This window comes from Eleutherodactylus coqui, chromosome 12 (genome assembly GCF_035609145.1).
Source record: "Eleutherodactylus coqui strain aEleCoq1 chromosome 12, aEleCoq1.hap1, whole genome shotgun sequence".
Taxonomy (NCBI): Eukaryota; Metazoa; Chordata; class Amphibia; order Anura; family Eleutherodactylidae; genus Eleutherodactylus; species Eleutherodactylus coqui.
This window is the reverse complement of record NC_089848.1, coordinates 123,441,399-123,463,088: the sequence shown is the minus strand read 5'-3', so window position 1 is coordinate 123,463,088 and position 21,690 is coordinate 123,441,399. Positions and strand designations below refer to the sequence as shown.

The window sequence follows — 21,690 nt, the reverse complement described above, 5'->3', positions numbered from 1 at the left end:
CGCCAAATCCATTTCAGAAAGGAAGCAAAGGAACCAGAGAGATTTGGAGCCCGTACAAAGAAACCCGGTCAACCCCGTTACGTGCTGGTAGTGCCAACGTCCTGGGCATATCGCCGCCCATTGTCCAGCTCGGGTTGAACCCATGGAATGCTCCTATAGCCGGGACTGTTCTTTGGTGGCACATTCTACCTGCGCTACAGGGGTGCACAGAGACACCCAGCCACAGATGTGTCAAGTGACAGTGAATGCTGTGGAAGTGTCGGCCTTGCTGGACTCAGGGAGCATGGTTTCATTGCTGGACTCAGCCATCGCCACTGGACTGGACCCCCGGGGAAGATTGGGGGTGGTCTGTATACACGGGGACACTAAAGAATACCCGGCTGCCCAGGTGACCATAGGCACAGTGCGCGGAACCTATGTTCACCAGGTGGGGGTGGTTAACAAATTACTCTACCCACTGATAATTGGGAAGGACTTCCCGTTGTTTTGGGAACTGTGGGCGGAGGTGCCACGGCCTTGTGGAGCCTGCGCGTCGAGCACCACGGGAGGTGTTCAGCATCAGCATAACGAATTTCCCTTTGCAGGACTGACTGATTCTGAGGAACTCACTCCGGAACCCCAGGTACCTGACCTTGAGGTGAACAGGGGTAATTTTGGAACTGCACAGCTTAATAATCTGACTTTAAAGAATGTACAAGAAAATATCTCTGTGATTAATGGTGTACCCTAAGAGGCAGGGGGTGAGGTGCGATTTCCTCATTTTGAATTGATTAATGAATTGTTATATCGGGTAACGAAAGTAAATAATGAAGTGATAAAACAACTTCTGATACCTGGTGGATATAGGCGTACGGTCCTTGACCTAGCCCATACTTACATACTGGGCGGTCATTTAGGGCCAGAAAAAACACAGGAACGCATTCTACAGAGGTTTTTCTGTCCGGGTGCCATAAACAAATAGAGGATTTCTGTAGATCCTGCCCCCAGTGCCAGATATCTGCTCCTATCTCGCACTTCAGAAGCCCGTTGGTACCATTACCAATAATAGAAATACCATTTGAGCGAATCGCTATGGATTTGGTGGGACCCCTGGTGAAGTCAGCCAGAGGTCACCAGTATATTCTTGTAATCATGGACTACGCCACCAGGTATCCAGAAGCAATACCTCTGAGGAACACTTCCTCTAAATGTATCGGTAAAGAATTGTTCCAGATGTTCACTCGGGTGGGGCTTCCCAAGGAGATCCTAACAGACCAGGGGACCCCATTCATGTCGAAGGTGATGAGGGAACTGTTGCTGCGGACTAAGCAATTGCGCACCTCCGTCTACCACCCCCAGACAGATGGGCTGGTGGAAAGGTTCAATAAAACGTTAAAAAATATGCTAAAGAAGGTGGTAGAAAAGGATGGCCGAGATTGGGACTGTTTGCTTCCGTACTTATTATTTTCCATTCGAGAGGTACCACAGGCCTCCACGGGGTTCTCTCCTTTTGAGCTATTGTACGCACGACAACCCCGTGGATTACTGGATATAGCAAAAGAGACATGGGAGAGCGAAGCCACCCCACACAAGAGTGTCATTGAACATGTGGCCCAAATGCAGGAGAGACTTGCCAAGATAATGCCATTAGTAAAAGAACAGCTCCTCCAAGCGCAAGAAAGGCAGGCTAATGTCTATAATGGTGCAGCCAGAGTCAGACAGTTTAACCCAGGGGATCGGGTGCTGGTGCTAGTCCCCACCGTAGAAAGTAAGTTTCTTGCCAAGTGGCAGGGACCATACGAGGTGGTGGAAAAAGTAGGGACGGTCAATTATAAAGTCCTCCAACCAGGTAGGAGAAAGCCCATCCAAATTTACCATGTAAATTTGTTAAAACCCTGGAAGGAGCGGGATTCACTGGGTTCTCCCTGCTTGGTCACGGAGCCGGAGGGTAATATCCAGGACGTGATTATAGCAGAAACCCTGACGAAATCCCAGAGACAAGAAAGCAAAGAATTTTTGCAGAGAAATAGGGATCTGTTTACCGACCAACTGGTCGCGCTAGGGTCCTGGAACATGAGATCCGGACAGACCCTAATGTAAGGGTCAATATAAAACCCTATAGAATCCCTGAAGCCCGCAGGGAAGTAGTGTCCCAGGAGGTAAAAAGGATGCTTGAAATGGGAGTCATTGAGGAATCCACAAGTGGATGGTCAAGCCCCATAGTCTTAGTGCCGAAACCATCAGGGGAATGGCGCTTTTGCAATGATTACCGGAAGCTTAATGAAGTTTCCGAATCTGATGCGTACCCAATGTCCCGGGTTGACGAACTGATTGGCAGACTCGGCTCAGCCCGGTATATGACTACACTAGACCTCACAAAAGGGTACTGGCAGATTCCCCTGTCGGCCGACGCAAAAGAAAAGACAGCTTTTTCTACCCCAGAAGGGTGTTTTCAGTATGTGACCATGCTTTTTGGACTAAAAGGAGCCCCCGCAACATTCCAGAGGGTGATGGACAAAATCCTAGCTCCCCATAAGAAGTACGCAGCAGCGTATTTAGACGACATCATAATATTTAGCCGGGACTGGGAAAGCCACCTCAGCAAGGTTCAGGCAATATTAGACTCCCTCAGGAGGGTGGGGTTCACGATAAATCCAAAAAAATGTGCAGTGAGAATAGAAGAGGTCAATTAACTGGGCTACATAGTGGGTAGGGGGCTAGTTAAACCCCAAATTAATAAAGTGGAAGCTATTCAGGACTGGCCACGACCCCTAACAAAAAAACAGGTGCCGGCGTTTTTAGGTATAGTGGGCTACTACCGATCCTTCGTCCCAAATTTTGCCACGATTGCAGCCCTGCTGACAGAGCTTACCAAGGGGAACAGGTCGGTAATGGTGCAGTGGACACCAGAAGCGGAACATGCCTTTGAACAGCTAAAACGGGTATTGTGTCGACAGCCCATATTGGTAGCGGCCGACTTCTCAAAAGAGTTCATAGTCCAGACGGACGCGTCGGAAGTAGGGCTGGGGGCTGTATTGTCCCAAGAGAATAACGTAGAAGAGCATCCCGTGCTGTTCTTAAGCAGGAAAATGTCCCCGTATGAAAAAAAATACGCCATAGTTGAGAAGGAAGGGTTAGCAGTAAAATGGGCACTAGACTCCCCAAGATACTACCTGCTGGGCAGGAAGTTTAAACTAATCTCAGACCATGCTCCCTTGAAGTGGATGTATAGAAATAAAGGGAATAATGCCAGGGTGACAAGATGGTTCTTAACGTTACAAGAATTTGACTTTGAGGTGGAACATAGGCCGGGAAAATTACATGGTAATGCAGATGCCTAGGATTTACTGTGCAGTTGCAGTTGGTGCCCAGCCGGATGGCTTGGGGTAGAGGGGGGAGGTATGTAACAGGGTAAGAGGAATGGTCTGGAGTGGAAGGTATGTGTCACAGAGGTTATTAGCCTCTGTGAGGTAGTCCGGTCCTCTTCCACTCCAGGCCAGATCTTACCACCTGTCCAGCCGGCTATTTAAGGAGACAGGTGGAAGGTAGAGGGGGTTGTGCGTCTGGGAGATACAGGCTACAGTTGCTTGGTGTAACCTCCACTGTGAACAAAGACAGGCACTTTGGACGAGGCGCTACCTGATGCAGCAGGACCCCTGGAGGGGATACGCCTGCCCCTGGACTAGAGCCACTGAGAGTGAGGGCATAAGGACCAGCGGCGCTCTGGACATCCACAGGTCTGTGCACCTCCCAGGACTTGTATGATTTCCTCTGCTGAGGAGTTTACCTGCGTTACCTCTGGACTAAGGAGGGTTAATCCTGAACAGAGACTTTTTTTGTTGTTGCTATCGTTTACTATTTATCTGGAGACCCAGTTACTTTTTGTTGCCTGTTAAAGACTGTGTAAATAAACCTAAAGAAAACAAAAGTGAAGGTTTGGAGTGCTCTTTAACCCCCGCTGTGCTACAGTGTATACTATGACAGTATTATGTATGTACCTTATGGTTCTAGCATCTGCTTGTTCTATGACAGCGGCTTGAGGGGTGCATGCGTGTGCCTGGTTGTGCAATTAAAGGGCCAGAGTTCACCAACTTAATTCATCCCCTGTCTATCAACTACTATCCTTGGCTATATTAGGAATCCTTGCCCTGTGGAGAGTGCCCGAGTATTTTGGACATTTTGGTCTTCTCAAGGTTCTATAAAGTTCATTTCGACTCTGGTTTTCTGACTAAGTTCCCATCTCTGCTCCTAACCCCAGCTTACTATACCAGCTACGCTTGTCGGCTGCCAGCCCGGACCTCTGGCCTGCCTAGGCATACTGAACCTGTTTTCTGTGAACCGACCTCTGGCTTCATTCTTACACTGAAGTGTGCCATCTGCCCCAACCAGACAATCCGATTAGGCCCTGGCGCAGTACCTGAGGGTGTGGACCTATAACAGTGTCAGCTACCACTGTACTCAGACTACTTCCTGAGAAACAGTAGGGCATCCCCGTAAGGCCACATCCCGATTGGTGGGGGTTAGAGGGTAAAACTGGGGTTCTTCACGTGTCACATGGAATATTGAATTTTTTACGTGCCGTTCATGCTCAGTTATTCTTGTTCTTAACTTTCAAGTAGTGCAACCTACATATTGTTTGTTGCATATGGTACAACTAATAATATACAGCACATTCATAGAATCACAGTTTATGTGGCTATTGATGGTATATTCCTTTCTTTCCATGCTACCTGTAAATTTATTACACTTCTTTGCCAGGTGACACACACTACAACGGGTGTTTCCACATTTCACAAACCCTTTATACTGTAGCCACTGTGTTTTACTTATGTGAGGAAAAGAGGCTTGGGGATAACATTTCCCCCAAATTCTTATCCTTTTTGCCACAACCCTGACTCCCTTATCTAAAATGCTATCCGTTATTTTATCTTGACGCAATACCCGGAGAAATTTATAAAATAGCTTTCTGATCATGTTAAAATCATTACTAGGTGTTGTGGAGAATATTAAACATTCCTCATTGTGTGGATCCTCTTTTTATTCCACTAGATCTTTCATTTTCAATGTATCCACCTTAATTGGTCCTTTCAATAATGAATCATTGTATCCTCTCTCCCTCAATCCCTGTTTGATTTCCTTCTGTGTTGTATTATAACCCAGTGGTGTGGTGCATGCACGTTTAGCCCTAATCAACTCCCCTGTGGGTATTGCCTCAATGACATGCCCCGGGTGAGCACTCTCGGCGTGAAGTGTTGTATTTCCTGCAGTGTTTTTTCTATACAATTCCCATACAGACAGAAATGAAGTCTAATTTTTCTCATAAGTACTGATGAATTTTAGTTTGAAAGTGTTCACATTAATTTCAGAGAATTCTTCTAACATTATCAATGCATCTGTCACTTCATTATGTTTCTCCCATATGATGATCCTATCATCAATGGAACGTCCATACCACACCATGTGGCCATACATAGGATTATTCTCATTAAAGATATATCTTGACTCCCACCAGCTCATGGTTAGATTCGCTATCGTAGGTGGAAATCGAGAGCCCATCGGGGCTCCCAATACCTGTAAAAGATACATGTTGTCAAATGAAAAAAAATGTTGACAGAATAAAAATTCCACCGATAAAATAATGAATTTTTTCAACTCACTAGAATAATTGCTTTGCTGGTTTAAATGAAATCCTACTGCCTGTACGGCCACATGGTGGGGCATACTTGAATAGAGATCCTTGACGTCACAAACTATCCAGAAACAATTTTTATGCCATCCAATATATTGCAACTGTTGTATGACCGACCGACTATCTATAAAGAAGCCTGGTACGCTTACCTAATGGTTGCAGGGATCGATCCACCCACAAACTATTATTTATTCTATGCATTACTTACATTGCACCAGATCATCATTTATGGTGACCAGATTTCCTCCTAAGGACTGACAGTCACGTCTGGCATTATCCCACTGAACCGCTTCATCTTCTTTGGTGTCAAATATTCCATAACACTTAAATACATTAACAGGATATGATTATAGTTCTATAAGATTACATTGCTAAATATAAATGGCAATCTACAGTACATTTACTATCATAAATTCCTAGCTTTCACTTTAACCCTTTGCAATCCAATTTTGGATTCATGGTTTCCAAGGAGGCTTTCTCTTTCTGCCATTGTACAATGGCGCCATCTGCTGGCTAGAGCCAGTACTGCGGTATGGGACATGCTGGAGAGGCCCCCAATAACAAAGTGGCTGGTAATATACAGTAAGAATACCCTGCCGGATGTCTTTCAACATCGGAGCTGTACAGCCTTCAATCAGAATGTCTTCAGACGTCAGACAGTGGATTGGAAAGGGTTAAGAGCGCTATGATAATAAAGATGGCAGGTGGAGCTATCTGGATAGGCCTGTATGACTAGGGTCTGAAGGGAAGGTCACATGTCTACACGTTGGGGAGTCCCACCGAAAGCCATGTATCTCCTATCCACAAGGTAACTGATAAATGGATGATTGCTGGGATCCCTACTAGAGCTGAGTGAGCACGCTCGGTAAAGGCAGATACTCGAGCAAGCATCGCTCTTGTCGAGTAACTGCATACTCATCTGAGCAAATGAGGGGGAAGGGCGGCGGGAGGGAGCGGAGGGGAGCAGGGGTGAGAGTGAGAGAGATCTCTCTCTCTCTCTCTTTCTCCCCCCCCCCCCTGCATTTGACCAGACGAGTATGCAGATACTCGAGAAGAGCGATGCTCGCTCAAGTATCTGCCTTTACCGAGCATGCTTGCTAATCTCTAATCCCTATCAATCATGAGTTCCCACTGCGCATGCGTGACCGTGGGTGCATTTGCTATCTATGGATATAGCTGAGCAATGAACTCTCCCTCAAACCCATTCACTAATGGGACTCTAATAAAGTAATATAGATCAGAAGCGGCACTCCAGTGGTATACAAAGGAAAAAACAGAAAGGCTGGTGTATAGGGGGACTCACCGTAACTGACCGGTCCTAAGATTTAGGTACCGGTCAGTTAGTTGGTCCACGCGAGCCTGTTGTACCAGAATCTGGTAATTTCAAGATCAATGCTCCTAAGATATCCCAGAGGGAGAGCAGCAGAAGATGACTCCAAACATATGCGTTTAAGGAGGAAAAGGATATGCAATCAAGACAAGAAAAAATACTTCAGCGCTCCGTTAAGCTGTATCAATATGTATCAGGATCTTACTTGTTTGGGGGTGCCCAATCTCCTGGCACCCCTCACATCCAAAGAAGCAGAAACCCAGTAGGGAGAGGCGTATTCTTGTAGGTCAAATTTAATATATTTAAAACAAAATTACAGTAATGCGACGCGTTTCGGCTTATGCCAAGCCTTTCTCAAGCATATAGAATAGATTACAAACTGCCTCTATTTATAGCAAGCATACAAATGAAAAAAAGGGGGGGGGGGGAGGCGATCTGTTCAGTCACTCCCCTAGTGGGCGTTAACTTCCAATTATTAATGTAATAAGGTGCATATATAGCTCTCAAGAGTATCTTACCCCTCAGGTGTTGGTATCCTCTTGCCAGTGTTGATCGCACACCATATGGTGCAGTATAAGCATGTAATGGTGGATGGGATCCATCTGGGTGGCGTCCGCATGGTAGCGTGGTGCCGTTGATGACGTCAATATAATCAGATAGAAGCCCAGGTAAGGGCATAGTAATACGGCGCCGTAAGAAGGGGGGGAGGGGAAAGGGGAGGGGCATTCTCGGTGACGTTGGTGGAGTCACCCGGCATCCCCGACCTCAAGATGGAGGCGTGGTAGTACGACGTCACCGATGAGAATCACAGCGACTTCAGCATGGTCACGTGTTGCCGCGAGAGACGTAGTTACATCTAGGTTGGGGTCGTGGTGTCGCGTAGCCGCGCGGCTGAGATCACGTGACGCCACAAGAGGCGTGATTACGTCCAGATTGAGGGCGCGGCGTCACATGACCGTATGACCGAGATCACATGGGAGAAATGGAAAAAGGAGGCGGGTATTCAATGAAATGAACCCGTGTTATGTCATATGGCCATGTGATGGTGACTTAAAAAGGACAAATGTGTCTCGATAGTCCTAGTTATATATTCACGTCCAGATTAGGGGCATGGTGTCCCCCCCTTATTACGGCGCCGTATTACTATGCCCTTACCTGGGCTTCTATCTGATTATATTGACGTCATCAACTGCACCGCGCTACCATGCGGACGCCACCCAGATGGCTCCCATCCACCATTACATGCTTATACTGCACCATATGGTGTGCGATCAACACTGGCAAGAGGATACCAACACCTGGGGGGTAAGATACTCTTGAGAGCTATATATGCACCTTATTACATTAATAATTGGAAGTTAACGCCCACTAGGGGAGTGACTGAACAGATCGCCCCCCCTTCCTTTTTTCATTTGTATGCTTGCTATAAATAGAGGCAGTTTGTAATCTATTCTATATGCTTGAGAAAGGCTTGGCATAAGCCGAAACGCGTCGCATTACTGTAATTTTGTTTTAAATATATTAAATTTGACCTACAAGAATACGCCTCTCCCTACTGGGTTTCTGCTTCTTTGGATGTGAGGGGTGCCAGGAGTTCGGGCACCCCCAAACAAGTAAGATCCTGATACATATTGATACAGCTTAACGGAGCGCATAATGGGACTCTAAGTGACTGGGACCAGGATGAGCAGTCTCTTATGAACAGGTGGGTCATGTGGAGCAGTCTGTAAGGAACACATCCATGAGAACCAGCCTATTAGGGACAGGGTGTCATATGCAGCAGTCTATAAGGGACAGGGTGTCATATGCAGCAGTCTATAAGGGACATGAGGTCATATGCAGCAGTCTATAAGGGATATGAGCTCATATGGAGCAGTCTATAAGGGGCATGAGGTCATATGCATCAGTCTATAAGGAACAGGATGTCATATGCAGCAGTCTATAAGGGACATGCGGTCATATGCAGCCGTCTATAAGGGACATGAGTTCATATGCAGCAGTCTATAAGGGACATGAGTTCATATGCAACAGTCTATAAGGAACAGGATGTCATATGCAGCAGTCTATTAGGGACAGTATGTCATATGCAGCAGTCTATAAGGAACAGGACGTCATATGCAGCAGTCTGTAATGGACATGAGTTCATATGCAGCAGTCTATAAGGGACAGGATGTCATATGCAGTAGTCTATAATGGACATGAGGTCATATGCAGCAGTCTATAAGGGACATGAGTTCATATGCAACAGTCTATAAGGAACAGGATGTCATATGCAGCAGTCTATTAGGGACAGTATGTCATATGCAGCAGTCTATAAGGAACAGGATGTCATATGCAGCAGTCTATTAGGGACATGAGGTCATATGCAGCAGTCTATAAAGGACAGGATGTCATATGCAGCAGTCTATAAGGGACATGAGGTCATATGCAGCAATCTATAAGGGACATGAGGTCATATGCAGCAGTCTATAAAGGACAGGATGTCATATGCAGCAGTCTATAAGGGACATGAGGTCATATGCAGCAGTCTATAAAGGACAGGATGTCATATGCAGCAGTCTATTAGGGACAGGATGTCATATGCAGCAGTCTATAAGGGACATGAGGTCATATGCAGCAGTCTATAAGGAACAGGATGTCATATGTAGTAGTCTATAAGGAACAGGATGTCATATGCAGCAGTCTATTAGGGACATGAGGTCATATGCAGCAGTCTATAAGGGACATGAGGTCATATGCAGCAGTCTATAAGGGACATGAGGTCATATGCAGCAGTCTATTAGGGACATGAGGTCATATGCAGCAGTCTATAAGAGACATGAGGTCAGTCTCAGCCATGTTCTTCTACATCCTGAGATTTCTGCTTTTAATTTAAAAAAGGCTTGACATATTTGATTAATGCCTCAGCTTTCATCCTCTGCTGAATTGCAGTACTGTTTTAGGTCAACAACATGGTGCGTCGGGACCTTGGTGGTGGCTTTATTCCCAGTATATTTGTATGTGTTTGGACACTGAATTTGTGTTGCTGTAGAAGTTAGAAATGGCTGCAGAATCAATGTAGTTCTCAAGAGAAGTCGCCATAATGGTATGAGACAAATGGAGAAGAAAAGGAGAGAATGAGTCAAGTAGGATATGATGCTATATCCAGTAACTGTGCTGTGAGTACCTTAGTCTGCAGTGCCTGTGCATCAACGGTATCGATTACTATACAGTCACTGCATCACCATGTCATGCTATACTTTACCACAGTCCCCATTTACATAACCCAGCCACGGTAAAGTTATGAGCACAACCACAAAACATGATGCTAAATGGTTAACCGAGGCTCAGCTTTTCAGCCCACCGCAGCTGCTGGCATCACCTATACTGTTCCTCAGACCCTAGCATAATGGCAATTTTTCTTTAGACTATACCCTTGCTTAAATTCTAGAATAATACAGTATCCCCCAACGCATCCCACCAACGCCTACATGTGGGGCTGCATACACAAGTTCCTATTGCCGTGTGCTCTACATTCTATATCCTACAATATTACCCGCTAATAATAATATTGTACTTGTGTTGTCAAAATTACCTTTTGTCCAAATGGAAGCCAATCTGGTGGACATCCACCGTCCGGTGCAGGAACAGTGGGGGCTAATGGAGCATTAATGGAACTATTTGTTCTTTCACAGATGAATGCTCTTCGATAAATGCAGTTTGTGTCACTCCAAAGTCCTATGAAAAATTATATAGAAAGTATTGACGCATTTGTTAAAGGAGTTCTGTACAAATATGCAGTGCAGTTACAAAGTGCTCATACTCTAATATATTCTAGCTTACTATTCTGCCTGGGTCGCAGCTTCAGGGTGCGGAGGGTAGGAGGGTGCAGCGGGTGCAGGCTCAGCCGCGAGCTGCTTTACATTGATTTCTAGAGCAGGATCTTCCTTACAGCCAGTTGCACGGACAAGCTGGTAGCCTACTGTTACTGCTCCTTCCTGACACCCATGGACTGTAGCCACTCTCAGCACAATTCTATCATAGTCCATGTTCACATCTGCATCTGAGGGTCTATTCAGAGCCTCTGCCGCAGATCCGGCACAACATAGAGAATAGGATAGCCCAGCATGCTGCGCTTCTTTGTTTGTAACAATGCCGCGGGCAGAACAGAAGAGAGACAGACCTCAATATAGTCTATCCGGCGCCATTTCTTTCTTTCATACAATGGATGCTGCATTCTGTTTTCTTGCTCTTGTGATGAAACTGGTGTGAGTCCAGCCATGGCAAGTTTTACAAGAAGATATTGTAACAGTAGCTTGTTACCCGCGACTTCGTTCACATGGAATTTGTATTTTTAAAGCTGCACTGTGATTGGTTGCTATGGGCAACATAGATTTTCCTTAAAATCTCAATCCATGTTAAAGTGTCTGTGGTTGAAGCCCACCGGACAAGGCTGGGTATCCCTGATAGCTTAATAATCACATACGTGCGTCAATGACGTCTGCCCTCACGTGTCTGCCCATTTGTGCACCCACTTTTTCCTCTGCCATGAGATGGTTAACATTGATTTCTAGAACAGGATCTTCCTTGCAGCCAGTTGCACGGACAAGCTGGTAGCCTACTGTTACTGCTCCTTCCTGACACCCATGGACTGTAGCTGCTCTCAGCAACAATTTTATCATAAGCGAGATTCACATCTGTATGGCGCAGCGCCATTTTTTTTTTTTTTTATTAGTAGCGTTTTCAGGTAATTTATTAGCCTCCCACCACCATCAAGGGTATTCATTTTACTGATTTTGGAAGGATGGAAGGCTGAGTCAACCTTGAGCCGGCTACCTGAACCACGCTGGGATGGAAGACGCAACCTTCAGGTTGTGAGTAAGAGCTTAGGACTGCATTTCTGCTGCCTTAGCACTCTGCACCACAAGGGACTCATGCGCCTGCGCATCACCAGATAAATCTGTCTTGTCGCACTCCCTAGAGGACTCTATATGCTTTGGGGATAAAATGTAGCTTAATGCCTTCCTCCCTTCCAAATTTAATCACAATCGCTTCAGCAGTTTAGCCGTGAAAAGGTAACAAACAGACGGATAAAGTTACTTTTGCATTTATAATATTAGTATGGATGTCTGTAATAGCAATCATAGGTAATCAGTATCATCATCTGTATTTGATCGGTATTTGCCTCTATTTGCTTTCATTGGTTTTACTTTCTACGGATTTGCACGCCCTATATTGTACTACTTGCCGTCTTATTGGGATGCGCCAATTAATTCAGACATACGATTTGCAAAATGTGAAGCATAAATAAACTCTCCTTTCTCCCATACTGTAATATGCAGAATCTGTACTTGTTCAAGCTGCAAATTCTCACAATGTTTCACTTAGAAATATCATTATAGATTTACCCCGCTCTGTATGCATCTGCGTGCAAAACTCATCATTATTGGCAAAGTCAGGCTGACGTAACGCCCAGGCAACAAATTCAACTGGAGAGCCGTCCATCCACCTAATGACAAATAACGCGGTTAGCATAACATTAGAGCAGAACACACATGCTTATAGGGGAAAGATCAGAAAGCCTTTGCAGTTCCCAATCTGCATCAAGCATGTATACAACAGCTATGTACTGTAGATCGCCGATAAAACATTTATTAACCAAAAATATAAATATTGGCGGCTTTATCTGTTAAGCACCTACTTAAATTCTTTATCCAGTCCTAAACGCAGGCCAATGTAATACGGTTTTTCTGTTTTTGTTAAAATCTAGAAATGAAAATGAGAAGATCAAAGTGAGTAAGGCTCTGTTCGCACCAGCGTCACGGCTGCTCTTATTTGGTATTTGTTCTTTAAATTCCCTGGATGACGGTGTGTGCTTTATGGGAGCTGCACTGAATCTGGCTTAGACAGAAATGTGTCCATAAACTAATAATGTGACTGTTCCCAGCAAGAGAAACCACGTGATCTTGTAGATATGATACCTTTTATTGGCTAACAAACATACATGATGTAATAGCGAGCTTGTGAGCCTCTCAGGCTCTTCGTCAGGCGATAATGTAATAGATCTGAAGAGGAATGAATATTTATACACACTTATAACATACATACTTATGACAGGGCACAGACATGGATGGGATTGGTTTCTTCTATGGTTTTGGGAATATAAATTGATAACCTTTGACACGCTGAATACTGGGTTTAATTATTCCCCAGGATTTATGTGTAAATGGGAGGTGTGAGACATTTATTGCACAGATAAGACCCCCATTAACAGTAATTCAGGGACCATAAACTTTCACTCCCTTATCAGTGTCCAGTTAAAAATGCTTGTGTACCTCTTGTACAATTTCTAGCCTGACGACCTCTCCTCCCCACCCCCCAACAGTAATTCAGGGACTATAAAACTTTCACTCCGCTATCAATGCCTAGACAAAAAAAGTTTGTTTTCCGTTGCAGAATTCCTTTTACGTGCGAACCAATCACATCCATATCTGTGCCGTGTCATAAGTATGTATGTTATAAGTGTGTATAACTATTCATGCCTCATCAGATCTATTCAATTTTTAGCCTGACGAAGAGCCCAAGAGGTTTGCAAGCTCGCTATTATTACATCATACATTTTTGTTGGCCATTAAAAGGTATCATATCGACATGATTACGTGGTTTCTCTTGCTGGGAACAATCACATTTTGCTCTACTGGCTAACACCGTACCAGATCTTTGTTTTCATTAAACTAATAATAGCTCTCTTATAATAATAGCTCTGCTGACCCTTTCCCAGTCTACACAGCAAAGGTCAAAAGTAAGTGTCAGGAAACAGGAAATGTCAGCTTATTGTGTTTGCTTCACTGGGCAGTGTGAAAACTGAAATATTTCAGGATTTATTTTAATATTTGAATAGTCACATAAAAACCTATGCTATAAACCCGATAGAAAGAATGTGTCATTTTGATACTAAAACTTTAAATGGGTTGACCGAGTTTTAAAAATTATTAAACTGCAGTAAATGTTATAAAATACTGTGCATTAAAACAAAGATTGCTCACCAGTTATATTCCACACCGCTCTAGCACCAAAGGTTCGGTCATCCCTGCTGTTCTTTGTTTATGTTTCCTGCAGTGATGATGTGGCAGACATCCATGTGACTGGCTTCAACTTTGATGCCAGCATGAGGATAGTGATTGCGTATAAAATGTCATCACTGCAGGAAGACTAAAAAAATTTAAAAGGGTTGTACCAAATTGAACTTGTATTACCTAACCATAGGAGGACGCTGAGACCCCCAATGATCCTGAGAATGCAAGTCCAGTGTCCTCCTTTTCCCCTTAATATGGGTTCTCTGCACCTCCCTACAGTGAGAAGGAGACAATGATGAGAAAGGAGGGACACAGGACCCCATGCTCAGGATAAGAGGTGGTCTCAACGGTAAAACCTCTACCAATCAGACTTCTCACCTATCATGTGGATAGGTGGCAGTTTATGTTTGGTACAACCACTTAAACAGGTGAGCAACATTAGTTGTTTTTTTTTAGAAGATTCAGTGCAGGAATTTTTTTTTGTTTTTAAACTCTGAGACAACCTCTTTAACGTGTTGCTCTGAGAGCCATGTGGCATGTAGGAATCTATGCTCACTACACCATCTATTTAATGTATTCAGGGCCAGTTGCACCAATGGTTTGATTAGTGATCAACAAGAGGTGATCGTTGAACAAGTAGTAAAACCTTGCACCAACACTGGGAGCTGCACTTGCAATTAAGACCCGTGTGTGTAGGAATGCTGACAGCATAATGGGCCAGGTTCAAGCACTGCGGACTCTGGTCTACCAACTCTTGATGACCTACCCTGAGGATATGTCATACTGTAAATAGTATTTGTGCCTGTAAAATCAATTAGTCCATTACGTAAACATGCTGTACGGTGAAGGTGATAACCCTTGGAAGAACTGACCGACAAATTTAAGAAAAGGTTTTCTTGGGTGGTGAAATTACATTTTTGTTTGCTGCTGGGAGCGACCATGTTTTACTATCACCCTGAATGCTGGATCACCTGACTACCGTCACCAATCACCATGCACAGTACATTTTTTCTAAGTTGAACCTTTGATTGCAGATCACCTGAGCTTAGTTTAGCAAATCTTAGATCCAAAAGTGTAGTGCGTTTTGCTTAAGGAAGTATTTGTTGAAAGGCTCTCCAGTGCACAGGCTGCAACTTCACTAGTGTCGTGTTTCAATAAGTGAGACTTACTTTAAAAAAGAGGGAGTCCGGGTGAGTACCCATAGATGCCTCCCTCATGTGGTCCAAGGTGACACAGTGTTGTGAACAGATAGTGGAGGAGTACAATAAATAAAGATTTGGGTGAAGTCCAATTTATTGGTAAACACACAAACCACACGGTTACAAATGCATAAGGAGATGAGGTGCAAAGTATATTTCAGAGGCTACGGGGACTCCTTTGTCAAGCACAAGTCATCAACATGTCCTCCCTATATGTAGGAGGTTGGGACAACATTGGTGAAGTTGCACTCTAAGCTGCAGAAGACCTTTTTAACTAATACTTCTCTATTTTTGCTCGAGATATGGGATATTTTGGGATTCTCCATACCTGCTCTCCTCTGGATGTCCCCAAGACAGGGTGTTACCTCTGTCGATGGCTACCCCATACTTTTAGGTGAACTCAGACTGGAGGCATAACAGCTAACCCTTCCAGGTTGGGTCTTTAATGCCAGATGAATCCTTCTCCTGTACAATCATATCTATTAACAACATTCCTCACCTCTGGCAGAGGCGCTGTCCTGGTTACCTGTTTATTAGGCGTTTTGATTAAATCTAGTTTACAGTTGATCGCAGCTACCTGAATCGGGATCAACATCATGGTTGGTGCAACTGGCCCTCAATCAACTAGCAGGCAGAAACAGAATACTATTTAGAGGTATGTAGTGAATGTACGTAGCTCTAAATGGTTTAAACGTTGTGGATATATTGCAGATCTGCTGTAGTTTTCAGCCTCTGCATTAAAAAAGGATGAAGTCCAAAGTAAAAATCTGCTGCACGACAATTTCCATGCGGATTTAGGGCTGACCTGTTTAAATCTCATCCACTTTGCTGCTATTGTAAATACTACAGATTGTCTGCACATAAAATCTAAAGTGCACCGCCCCGTGTAGCCGTACCTTAGGATGCATTCACACGAACATGCACAAGCACACGTGAATGCAGGTCCGTGCAGCAGTGCTTCCAATGGGGCCGCGGCTGCTGCCAGCGGCCCCATTGAACGCAATAGGATTCCTGCAACCCCTGCAGTAATTTTCAAGGAAGGCCTTGAAATATAAGCCCTTCCCTGAAAATCACCTGTGGTGTGTGTAAAAAAAGAAAACAAATTATACACACACACACACACACACACTATATATATATATCCACCACTGCCATATAAAGAATCCCTGCGGGGCGTAAAAAATCCCCTGCCACAGCTGTGGCACAGGATCGCAATGTTCTCCCATTGCTTTCAATGGGGTCAGTACTTCTACAATCCCATTAAAATCAATAGGTTGCCGGCAAGCCCTGCAGGGATTTTCAGGGAAGGGCTTTAAATATAAGCCCTTCCCTTAAAATTATCCCTAAAATGTGTTAAAAATAAAAAGCTGCCGGGGCTCAGGCACGTCTAGCCTTTCTTCTCCCTGTACTGCTCTGACTCTGTTTCAGCAGGCATGGATTTAAAATCCCCGCCTGCTGAAAGGGCTGTATCTGATTGGCTGAGTGCTTCATTGAATGTGCTGCCTGTAGAGATGAGCGAACATACTCGTCCGAGCTTGATGCTTGCTCGAGTATTAGGGTGCTCGAGATGCTCGTTACTCGAGACGAGCACCACGCGGTACTTGAGTCAATTCCATTTTCTTCCCTGCATGCTTAGCGCCACTTTCTGGCCAAACGACATGCAGGGAAGGCATTACAACTTCCTGCTGTGACGTTCCAGCTGTATCCCACACCCCTGCAGTGAGTGGCTGGTGAGATCAAGTGACCACCAAGTATTTAAAGCGGTCCCGCCCGCGGCTCGCCTCAGACACACACTGGCAGAGATTAGGGAGAGTGCTGTTCCTGCTGTTCCTTCTATAGGGAGAGTGTTAGGCCTCCTTCACACAGACGGATTTCCGCCGCGTAATACGGGGCAGAAATTCGCTGCATTGCCCGCAGCTATGAGGTTCTATTGAACCTAATAGCTCAATGCCTACGGTGCAGAATTCCACCGCGGAATTCCGCACCGTAAAATCTCCCGTCCTCACCCGTGGCATGCTCTATTTGCGCGGGTGTATGCGCGGACGGCTTCCATTGCAGTCAATGGAAGCTGTCCGTTCACGCTATCTTCCACTGTAGCACAGTGAAAGACAGTGTGAAATCGCCTCTCCGCCTACCGCCGCCGCGTCATATGACGCGGCCGCCCGCGTCATGTGACGCTGTGGGCGTGTCATGTGACGTGGCCGGCGTGTCACATGACGCTGCGGCGCGTCACATGACGCTGCGGCGCGTCACGCCGAAGCGTCGTGCGGGACCCAGGACGCCGGATCCACAGGTAAGTATGGGGTCTCTGGGGGGCGCCGTGACGGGCTCCGCCATGGAATTCCACGGCAGAGCTCGTCGCGGCTGTGTGCAGCCGGCCTTAGGCTACTGTTTGCGTCTTCAAGAACCCCAACGATCCTTCTTAGGGCCACATCTGACCATGTGCATTACTGTTGTGGCTGCTGGTAGCAGTTTTGCACAAATTTTTTTTTTCATCTTGGGCTCTGCAGACTATTGCGTTCTCAGTCTGCAGTCAATTATACAGAGTATAGGGGCAGTACTGGGGAGGCAGGGACAGTGGTAGTGTAGAATCCTGTCAATAATTACCCCCAAAAAGCTCCTTCTTAGGGCTACCTGTGGCCGTGTGCATTACTGTTGGGCTAGTGGGAGCAGTTTTACACAAATTATTTTTTTCCATCTTGGGCTGTGCAGGCTATAGCGTTCTCAGTCTGCAGTCAATTATACAGAGTATAGGGACAGTGCTGGTGAGATAGGGACAGTGGTATTGTAGAATCCTGTCAACAAGTACCCCAACGGTCCTTCTTTAGGCTACCTGTGACCGTGTGCATGACGCTATCTAGGCTGTTTGCTTTTAAAAAAAAACAAACAAAAAAAACTCCTTCTTAGGGCTACCTGTGACCGTGTGCATTTTACTGCGTGGCCGCTGGGAGTTGTAGTGGCTCACTATTACCCAGCTAGGCCTTTTTGCAGCCTAGGGTATAATTTTTTTTCGGACTGCAGTGTGCGTTACATAACCGCTGTCAGCCTCCAACTGCATGCCCATAATTGCATAATTATACAGACTGCTCTGTGTCTGCTCTATTCGTAATACACCATGCTGATGGGTAGGGGTAGGCCTAGAGGACGTGGTCGTGGATGAGGGCGAGGACGCGGAGGTCCAAGTGAGGGTGTGGGCACAGGCCGAGTTCCTGGTCCAGGTGAATCGCAGCGGGCTGCTGCGGGATTAGGAGAGAGGAAAGTTTCTGGGGTCCCCAGCTTCATATCACAATTTTTGGGTCCACGTGGTAGACCTTTATTAGAAATTGAGCAGTGTGAGCAGGTCCTGTCGTAGATGGCAGAAAATGCATTTAGCAATGCGTCGACCACCCAATCTTCTATACCGTCCACTGCTGCAACACTGAATCCTCTAGCTGCTGCTCCTCCTTCCTCCCAGCCTCTTCACTCCATGAAAATGACACATTCTGATGAGCAGACAGACTCCCAGGAACTGTTCTCGGGCCCCTGTCTTGATTGGCAAAAAATGGTTCCTCTCTCACCTGAGGAGTTTGTCGTGACCCATGCCCAACCTTTGGAAAGTTCCCGGGGTCCGGGTAATGAGGCTGGGGACTTCCGGCAACTGTCTCAAGAGCTTTCAGTGGGTGAAGAGGTCGATGATGATGAGACACAGTTGTCTATTTGTGAGGTAGTAGTAAGGGCAGTAAGTCCGAGGGTGGAGCGCACAGAGGATCCGGAGGAAGAGACGCCGGACGATGAGGTGACTGACCCCACCTGGTTCGCTAAGCCAACTAAGGAGAGGTCTTCAGAGGGGAAGGAAAGTGCAGCAGCAGGACAGGTTGGAAGAGGCAGTGGGGTGGCCAGGGGTAGAGGCAGGACCAGAGCGAAGACTCCCCCAACTGTTTCCCAAAGCACCTCCTCGCGCCAAGTCACCCTGCAGAGGCCCAGGTCTTCAAAGGTGTGCATGTTTTTCAGTGAGAGCGCCGACGACCGACGAACAGTGGTGTGCAACCTGTGTCGCGCCAAGGTGAGCTGGGGAGCCACCACTACCAGCCTCACCAGCATGCACAGGCATATGATGACCAAGCACCCCACAAGGTGGGACAAAGGCCGTTCACCACCTCCGGATCGCACCACTGACTCTCCCCCTGTGCCCCAACCTACCACTCAGATCCAACCCCCCTCTCAGGACACAGGCACGAGCGCCTCCCGGCCTGGACCCACACCCTCACCTCCGCTGTACTCGGCCCCATACAGCAATGTCTCTCAGCGCAGCATCCAGCTGTCGCTAGCGCAACCGCAAATACGCCGCCACGCACCCGCACCCTCAAGCATTAAACGTGCACATTGCCAAATTGATCAGCCTGGGATGCTGCTGTACAGGCTCGTGGAAACGGAGGCTTTTAAAAACATGACGGCGGCGGTGGTCCCACGCTACTCAGTCCCCAGTCGCCATTATTTTTCCCAGTGTGCCGTCCGAGCCCTACACCAGCACGTCTCCCGCAAGATCAATCGTGCCCTCACCAACACGGTTACTGGGAAGGTCCACTTAACCACAGACACGTGGACAAGTACTGGCGGACAGGGCCAGTATATCTCCCTGACGGCACATTGGGTGAATTTGGTGGAGGCTGGGACCGAGTCAGAGCCTGGGACCTCATACGTCCTACCCACACCCAGAATTGCGGGTCCTTCCTCGGTTCTGGTATCTGTGGTGGTCTATATCACCTCCTCTAAACCCTCCCCCTCCTCCTCCTCCTACGCAACCTCTACCTCTCAATTAAGAAATGTGAGCAGCACGTCGCCAGCAGTCGGTGTGGCGCAGCGCGGCAGCACAGCGGTGGGCAAGCATCAGCAGGCCGTGCTGAAACTACTTAGCCTAGGTGACAAGAGGCACACGGCCCCCGACCTGTTGCAGGGTCTGACTGAGCAGACCGACCTCTGGCTTTCGCCACTGAGCCTCCAACCTGGCATGGTCGTGTGTGACAACGGCCATAACCTGGTGGCGGCTCTGCAGCTCGGCAGCCTCACACACGTGCCATGCCTGGCGCAAGTCTTCAATCTGGTGGTTCAGCGGTTTCTGCAAAACTACCCACACTTGTCAGACCTGCTCGGCAAGGTGTGCCGCGTCTGCGCACATTTCCGCAAGTCCCACACGGACGCTGACACCCTGCGGACCCTGCAACATCGGTGTAATCTGCCAGAGCACTGGCTGCTGTGCGACGTGCCCACACGGTGGAATTCTACGCTCCACATGTTGGCCAGGCTGTATAAGCAGCGTAGAGCAATAGTGGAATACAAACTCCAACATGGGTGGCGTAGTGTGAGTCAACCTCCCCAATTCTTTACCGAGGAGTGGGCCTGGATGGCAGACATCTGCCAGGTCCTCGGAAACTTTGAGGAGTCTACCCAGATGGTGAGCAGTGATGCTGCAATCATTAGCATCACCATTCCTCTGCTATGCCTGCTGAGAAGTTCGCTGCAAAGCATAAAGGCTGACGCTTTGCGGTCAGAGCAGGAGACGGGGGAAGAGAGTATGTCGCTTGATAGTCAGAGCACCGTCATGTCTATATCTCAGCGCCTTTGGAGGAGGAGGAGGGGGAAGAGACAGCTGGGCCCACTGCAAAGGGTACCCATGCTGCTTGCCTCCCATCTGTTCAGCGTGTATGGCCTGTGGAGAAAGAGGATCCGGAAAGTGATCTTCCTAGTGAGGACAGCGATGTGTTGCGTACTGGTACACTGGCACACATGGCTGACTTCATGTTAGGCTGCCTTTCTCGTGACCCTCGCGTTAGACGCATTCTGGCCACTACGGATTACTGGGTGTACACTCTTTTCGACCCCCGGTATAAGGAGAACTTTTCCACTCTCATTCCCGAAGAGGAAAGGGGTACGAGAGTGATGCAATACCACAGAGCCCTGGTGGATAAATGGTGGATAGAATGAGTAGTGTGTGGACACATGGAGTCCCCATTGCTTTGTCACTCGCAGCACCTTGGGCCACACAAGGTGTTTGCTGGGACCGAGCCTGACCCGGGGCCCGCTCACATACTTCCCACACCGAGTATTGCTGCATTGTGGAGATGTGTAGAAGCTGTTGGCCGGCAACGGAGTCCCCTTTATGCCCACGTTTGCAGCTCCTGAGGGAGGTGGCACGGATTTCAAATGAAGATGGAATGTCAATCTTTTATCAATTCTTGGGCAGCATGTAACCCAGTATAAGAGGCAGCGGTGTGTCCCGCAGGCAGTGCTTGTGCTTGGTTGGAGGTAGTGTGGTGCTTAGCTAAGGTGTGCCTTGCTAATGAGGGTTTATCCCAAGTAAAAATTGTTGGGGGGGGGGGGGCACTCTTGCCGCTATTGTGGCTTAATAGTGAGACCTGGGAACCTGAGATGCAGCCCAGCATGTCGCCCCTCACCTGCCCT

At 46.9% G+C, this 21,690-nt stretch overlaps 1 protein-coding gene across 1 annotated transcript in view; it reads right to left on the bottom strand.

The window, feature by feature from the left end:
- LOC136587226 (macrophage mannose receptor 1-like) overlaps nucleotides 1-21,690 on the bottom strand; it is a 353,431-nt gene that overhangs the window by 142,792 nt on the left and 188,949 nt on the right. Inside the window, exons 18-21 of the mRNA XM_066585783.1 lie at nucleotides 12,679-12,743; nucleotides 12,386-12,486; nucleotides 10,573-10,715; nucleotides 5,877-5,991 (exon numbers count right to left, since the gene is read on the bottom strand). Of these exons, the coding sequence (XP_066441880.1) occupies nucleotides 5,877-5,991; nucleotides 10,573-10,715; nucleotides 12,386-12,486; nucleotides 12,679-12,743 (424 nt within the window). The remainder of the gene's footprint in view (nucleotides 1-5,876; nucleotides 5,992-10,572; nucleotides 10,716-12,385; nucleotides 12,487-12,678; nucleotides 12,744-21,690) is intronic.